We start from the raw sequence: 6,615 nt of genomic DNA, 5'->3' as shown, positions 1-6,615 counted from the left end.
TGTTTCTCTTCTGCAAATTGCAACAAAACCTACCTCACAGAGATCCTGAGAGATTTACATGATATAATATTCATAAAGCTTTTAGCCCAAGCCTGGCACACAGCACATTCTCAGTAAACACTGGCTCCCACGCTCCACAAGCTGAGCTTTATTCGATGTGCTCGGCGCTCTTTCTCGAATGGGATTTCCCCTCTCCTGAGCCGGAGTCTGCGCTCTGCGCTTGACTGAGGCTCCCTGGCCGCTCGCGCTTTTCTCTCCTTCTCCAAGATGGCGGCTGTCGGCAGCGTTGAGGCGGGATCCGGGCGAGACGAGTGAAGGTAGCGGCGAGCGGAGCCCCCACGAGGCCGGGCTGGGCCCCACCCTGGGGCGGCAGCAGCCCCGCCCTGCCGCCACCCGCCGCCCTGGGTCCGCGACACCGTCCCGGGGACGCCCCAGGCCCGTCGCGGCCTAGCCCAGGGGCGGAGCCGGGGACTTGAGTAGTGGCCGTAGCCGCCCCGGGGAAGAGGCTGGAGCGGGCCGCAGGAGGAAGGCGGTCGGGAGCTGTTCAAATGGGGAAGGCGGGAAAGCTGCGGGGCCGAGAGGGGGCGTGCGGCCGCCCCGGGGGCCTGCGGGCCGGGGCCGCCCCTCCCCCTGCCCGGGCCGTCTCCGCCCTCGGGGGCTAAGAGCTGCAGCCTGGGACGCGGGAACCTGGGTCCAGGCAGAGCTGCAGCTTCGGACCCGGGATGCAGGGGTCCCTGGGGCTGTCAGGGGGGAAAGGCTCCAGAGCCAGGCCGACTGGAGGGCTGGGTGCTCGGCTGGCAGGAGAGTATACAAGGAGCTTTCTTTTCCTCTTCGCAGAGCTTTGTTAAACTAGCTGTTGCTGCAAAACTGCCGGCAGAATCCCATTGGTTTGCCGTAGGGACCGCAAAAATGGTGGTCCCGCGGGCTGTTTGTATAAATAACCTGGTATTGTGTATATTCTTTGCGTACGACCCAGTTAGAACGTGCCTTCGTAGTGGGATTCTTTTCCATACAGGCCCATCTTCCTTCTACAACTGCTACTTGTAGATTCACTTTGTTTCGTGCAAAAAAGGAGGAAATTTACCTTCCTTCTTTCTGATGGCTAAGCTGGTGGCTGATTATACTCCCTCTCAGCAGAATAAATAAAAAAACGGAATCCAAAAGAAAGTCTGTTGATTGGACAAGCCTTGTCAAAATTTCTGTTGCTGGTCTATGGAATTGTGTGTTGTCAGCCAATCTGTGCGGTGGTCGTGGTTCCGTGATTCAATCCCCGTCCCAGGCTGTCCGGATCTCTGCAGCTTCCAGAGCTGGCAGGGGCTGTGAGTGCTGCATAGGTAGATCTCTGGAGAAGGGAGTGTCAAGAGAATTCGGAGTCACTGTATTCAGAGATTGGAGGAGACCTCGGGGAAAAGGAGAAGACATCACATCACCTGTTCAAATACTAAAAGTAAACAAAAAAACACTAAACAACAAAACCTCAGAAACTGGCAACAGCCGGACGTGTAACTTCCTTTACCTGCACCGACTGGCAGTTTGATTTTCTGCAAGTGCTGGAAGAAGAGAACTCAGAATCTTGGATAAAGCTCTCATCATGGACTAGATCTGGATTTCAGGGTTTCTCTTGCTGCCCACTTTAGGAGGCTTAGTTTGTTTCCTTTTTTCAATACTCATTCATATTATTGGATGAAGAAGATTGTTAGTGACCACTGCAGCTCAGATTGCCTCAAAAAAACCACCTTCTGAAACCCATTTTCAGTGTAATTTTAATTTCCAAAATGACCAAGTACTCTGATGATTTTATATCATCCGATCTCTATTTACTTTGGTCACCCTGGAGGCCTTTGCCTTAATGTAACTTGTATATTTATCTACAAGTGGAAGAGCCACTCTGCCTCCCCTTTTTCATCTCCTGAAGAAAAGTCCCAGAACAGCCAGTTAATAATTTGCACATTTCACAAGTTTACATTTTTTAATGATGAATGTTTCCTCATGAACATTCATTTGGAACATGAATATTCCATGAACAATATTAAATAATGAACTTTTACTTATGTTGTCATATCTTAGCACATCGAGACAGACAAAACTATCCCTGTCTCTTGAAGTTGACAACATTAAATTTTATAAACTCCAAAAATTATGGAATTCAGGAGAATGGGTTTTAACACCTGTTTTACATTTGCCAACATTTAATGTAATTATGATCTCTGTTTTTTGACGTGAAAATCAAACCTGATGTTTTTCATTTTTACTAATCCTCACAATCTGCTTCCTACCCCTGAACTCTGAATTTATCATGGTTAATACTTAAGACCTAGAGCAAATATCAGGAGTTCTTCTGATCTTACGTAAATGTGGCCTACACTCTGCCTTTCGCACTGTTGCTTGAGACTTCTTTATCTGGTATCATCTTTCTTCTATGAGTCAGCAACCAAAGCTAACCCCTGAACTGTAGTAAAACCCTGATTTTGAAGAACCTAGTAATTTGGAGCCCATCTGTCTGCCTAGGCTGCAGGTGGTATAGTTTAGTGTTAGTTTTTCAAGCTCTTGGCTGCCCCATTTCTTTAGTGAATTAGACTATCTTCAGGCCTCATTCATTTTTTTCTTCAGGTTGTTTAATCCTATTATTTACAAAATGCTCTTAAGTGGTTTTAAGAAAATTTGAACATTAGCAGGCCTAATTCTACTACATAATATGTAACACCAGCATGTTTTCTGTATTGGCCTGTGCTTCTGAGGAGCAGCTCCTAATTTGTTATTCCCTATCACAACTTTTTTAATCCATTAGCTGTCTTTCAACCACTCAGCTCTGAGACCGTGAGTGCTTTTCCATAATCCAGTAAGTCACCATCATTTGTTCTCATACTGTGTTTGGAGGTACTTATTCCTATTCATTAGATTGCTTAGCTCTGTTTTATGTTGGTTTTGATGTTACCAAAGGGAAGACCTATACATGAGTCTCCGGACCTGCCTTTGTTTACATTTAGGAATGCATTTTGTTGCCAAAGATAAATGACTATAGCATTGAATTTTTAAAATTTTCTGTCATTATTTCTCAAACATTCTTTGCCAAAATTCATTTGGCATGAACAGCATTTGACTTGAGGTCTCTGGTTGTGGTAGTTCTTAGCATTATCAGTCTGTGAAAACCAACATGATCTCTGTGTTTTTCTTATAAACTCAATACTTTAGTACCAATGGAAGGATATACTGTTTTTTTTTTTTTTTTTTTTGTAGAGACAGTCTTACTTTATGGCCCTCCGTAGAGTGCCGTGGCGTCACACAGCTCACAGCAACCTCCAACTCCTGGACTTAAGCGATTCTCTTGCCTCAGCCTCCTGAGTAGCTGGGACTACAGGCGCCCGCCACAACGCCCAGCTATTTTTTGGTTGCAGTTCAGCCGGGGCCAGGTTTGAACCCGCCACCCTTGGTATATGGGGCCGGCGCCCTACTGACTGAGCCACAGGCGCCGCCCCGGATATACTGTTTTCAAATGAATAGATGTAATTCCCTGTATGACATCTCCCTTCCCATTCCTGCACCCCTTTTGGAGTCAGCACCACTTAAGTGGGAAAAGGACAGGGCCGGGCGCAGTGGCTCGTGCCTGTAATCCTAGCACTCTGGGAGGCCAAGGTGGGTAGATTGCTTGAACTCAGGAGTTCAAGACAAACCTGAGCAAAAGCAAGACCCCGTCTCTACTAAAAATTTAAAAAACTGAGGCAAGAGAATCACTTGAGCCCAAGAGTTGGAGGTTGCTATGAGCTGTGATGCCACAGCACTCTACCCAGGGTGACAGCTTGAGACTCTGTCTTAAAAAAAAGGTAGGACAGCAGTTTCCATTTGAGAAAGTTTAATACTTAAATTCTGGAACTTGGGTGGCGCCCTTGCTCAGTGGTTACTGCACCAGCCACATAAACTGAGGCTGATGAGTTAGAACCTGGCCTGGGCCAGCTAAAACAATGACAACTTCAACAACGACAAAAATAGCCGGTGTTGTGGCAGGCCTGTAGTCCCAGCTACTTGAGAGGCTGAGGCAAGAGAATCGCTTAAGCCCAAGAGTTTGAGGTTGCTGTGAGCTGTGACGCCAGGGCACTACCCAAGACAACAGCTTGAGACTGTCTCAAAAAATAAAAAAGAATGCTAGAACTTGAAAACTGGCTACATTGTGTGTCTTGCCTCTTCCCATTTTTACATGAGGCCTGACCTTGACTTCCTATGAACAAGCCCTTGAGCAGGCAGTTGTCCAGACTAATCATTAAAGTAATCCAATTAATGGGGTTTCTTTACTCTAGCTTCTCTTACCTTGACCATGTCCATTCTTCATTTTGCTTCTCAGAAAAATTTAAAAATGCTTTTTTATATGTTTCTTAATCTTCTAAATTCTTCTTGGCAATACTTCTTCTCTTTTCTACTTAGACCTACCTGTGCATTGTATTTTATCTGACTCGTGCAAATAAGTCTTTTTTCCTTTTTGTTTTTTAAATGTTAACTCTTATTATGAAAGTTTTCCTTGTTAACCAAATTCATCTTTTCTTTCACAAAAGTTCCATATTTACCTGAAGTATTGTCCACATTTACCTGAAGGGATTAGTAATGTCACTGAAAGTATTCTTCAGTATTTCTAAATCCCATTATAATGATGAAGGTAAAATAAAACTTAAATAAGTGACCAATCAGATTAACTATTAAGCATTTAACTAACTGGATGAGAACATTTCCAAAATATTTAATAGATAATTTTTAAATTTCGTATAGGACTTGTGACATTGCTTGCCCTTAAAGTATTTGAAGAACTTACGGTGCAGTTTATAGCATTGTCATCTTCAAAGTCAAAATGGACAGTGTAAACTTGAATGCCAAACTTTGTTTTGAATTTTAATACATAATATAGGATGTTTAAATCATGATAACTTCTTTGTGAATAACTTAATAATCATAAAAATTTCATCACCAGTAAACAAATGATAATTTTCCATATTTTTACTTCCTTTAATAAAGGCTTGTTAGGGCTCGGTGCCTGTAGCTCAGCGGTTAAGGCACCAGCCACGTACACCAGAGCTGGCGGGTTCAAGCCCGGCCCAGGCCTGCTAAACAGCAATGACAACTACAACAAAAAAATACCCAAGTGCTGTATCCCAGCTACTTGGGAAGCTGAGGCAAGAGAATCGCTTAAACTCAGGAGTTTGAGGTTGCTGTGAGCTTTGACACCACAGCACTCTACCAAGGGTGACATAATGAGACTCTATCTTAAAAAAAAAAGGCATGTTAGTGGTGAAAATTGTCATATGGCCACTCAACATATGCAGTATACCTATGTTTACAATTCTATAAATGTAAGCAAGTTCATATAGCCCAACAAAATACATACAAGAGAGATTATGCTGTAAACTTCAGTATCACCATATTGCTGTCCTAGTTTCTGTTTCAGTTACGATGCAGTAGGTTTTATCATTTCACCAGTCCACTTGGTAGGCAGAGTTTTGTGGTCTTAGGTGTTTGGTGTAATCTGTCTTCCTCTACATGTTGCTTTACCTTTGCACTTTTTAACCAAGACTGAACCTGTCCCCCTGACTTAATGTCAGTTTTTACTCTGTCCCGGTGTTGTCAGTCCTGTTGGCATTTCAGGAATTCTCATTAATTTTGGCAGTGTTTTTTATATAGGAAATATTTTCTATACTTCCCCAAATGAGAACCTTAATTCATGACCAAAGTCTAATTAAGCCTAGCATACTTCCTGTAGTTTCAACCCCAATATATTTACAAACAGAATGAGGAGGTGACAAGACACCCCTTTATTTCTTGCTGCCCTTCCAGTCTGCCCTTGGATCACTACGCATTTTCATCTGGAAAGTTACTTCTCAACAGTGATTTCGCATTACAGGAGGGTTTTCCTTCTTTGTTTCTCAGACCTGGTCCTGTAGACGGGAAGGAGCCTGGACACACAGTGACACATTCTCAAAGGCCCTGCAGGACCACCATGGCTTATGATGACTCCCTGAAGAAAGAAGGTATGACCCCTTAATCTGAGAAGCGTTCCAAAGGGGGTATCCTCTTCAATCCTTGCAGCCCATGGATATAGAGACCAGGACTGGGCACCACAGTCTGGACTCCCAAGTGATGGTCCAGACCATTGTTATGACACTGAGCCTCCACGACATCCCCAGGCTGGGCCCATGGAAACGAAAACCAGGACAGGGGTTCCAAGTGAGAGTCTGAAATATGAGTCTCTAGTTTACTGGGGTGATCCCCTGCAGCACTCTTGGTCCTTGCCAGCTCCAGTGTGCAGGAGTCTGTGGATAGGAATCACATGCTGGACTCCCACAGAGCAGCGCAGCACACATATCCTTATTCTTTTCAGCCTTACCTCTGCAAGTCTGTCTACCTGCTGAATCACAGCTAAGAGTCCATGTCTGAGGATGCACATGGGGCCTTTGCATAGTGTGGAAGCATTGTTTCGTCAGGTTTGATTCTTGTATTTGCAGCCAGGTCATTAAGAAATATTCTGTCCCCCTGGGCCTATATTTCAGTGAACTTATTGAAACGTTATTTTCATTTGGTAATAGAAGGACTGTTAACGTTGTATGTGTGGTCATTAATGTACTTGACTTTATTTTT

At 44.1% G+C, this 6,615-nt stretch overlaps 1 protein-coding gene across 2 annotated transcripts in view; it reads left to right on the top strand.

The window, feature by feature from the left end:
• Positions 1–217: 217 nt before the first annotated feature.
• The window catches only part of HMGXB4 (HMG-box containing 4), a 41,842-nt gene continuing 35,444 nt past the window's right edge, over positions 218–6,615 (top strand). Inside the window, exons 1-2 of one of the 2 annotated variants that reach the window (XM_053584942.1) lie at positions 241–317; positions 5,908–6,008. In XM_053584942.1, coding sequence (XP_053440917.1) covers positions 5,978–6,008 — 31 coding nt within the window. In that variant the 5' untranslated portion in view covers positions 241–317; positions 5,908–5,977. Of the gene's footprint in view, positions 318–5,907; positions 6,009–6,615 lie in introns of both variants that reach the window. The other variant, XM_053584943.1, reaches the window with a different exon arrangement.

Source organism: Nycticebus coucang, chromosome 3, assembly GCF_027406575.1.
Source record: "Nycticebus coucang isolate mNycCou1 chromosome 3, mNycCou1.pri, whole genome shotgun sequence".
NCBI lineage: Eukaryota > Metazoa > Chordata > Mammalia > Primates > Lorisidae > Nycticebus > Nycticebus coucang.
The sequence above is the reverse complement of the archived record's forward strand: the minus strand, read 5'-3'. Positions and strand labels throughout refer to the sequence as shown.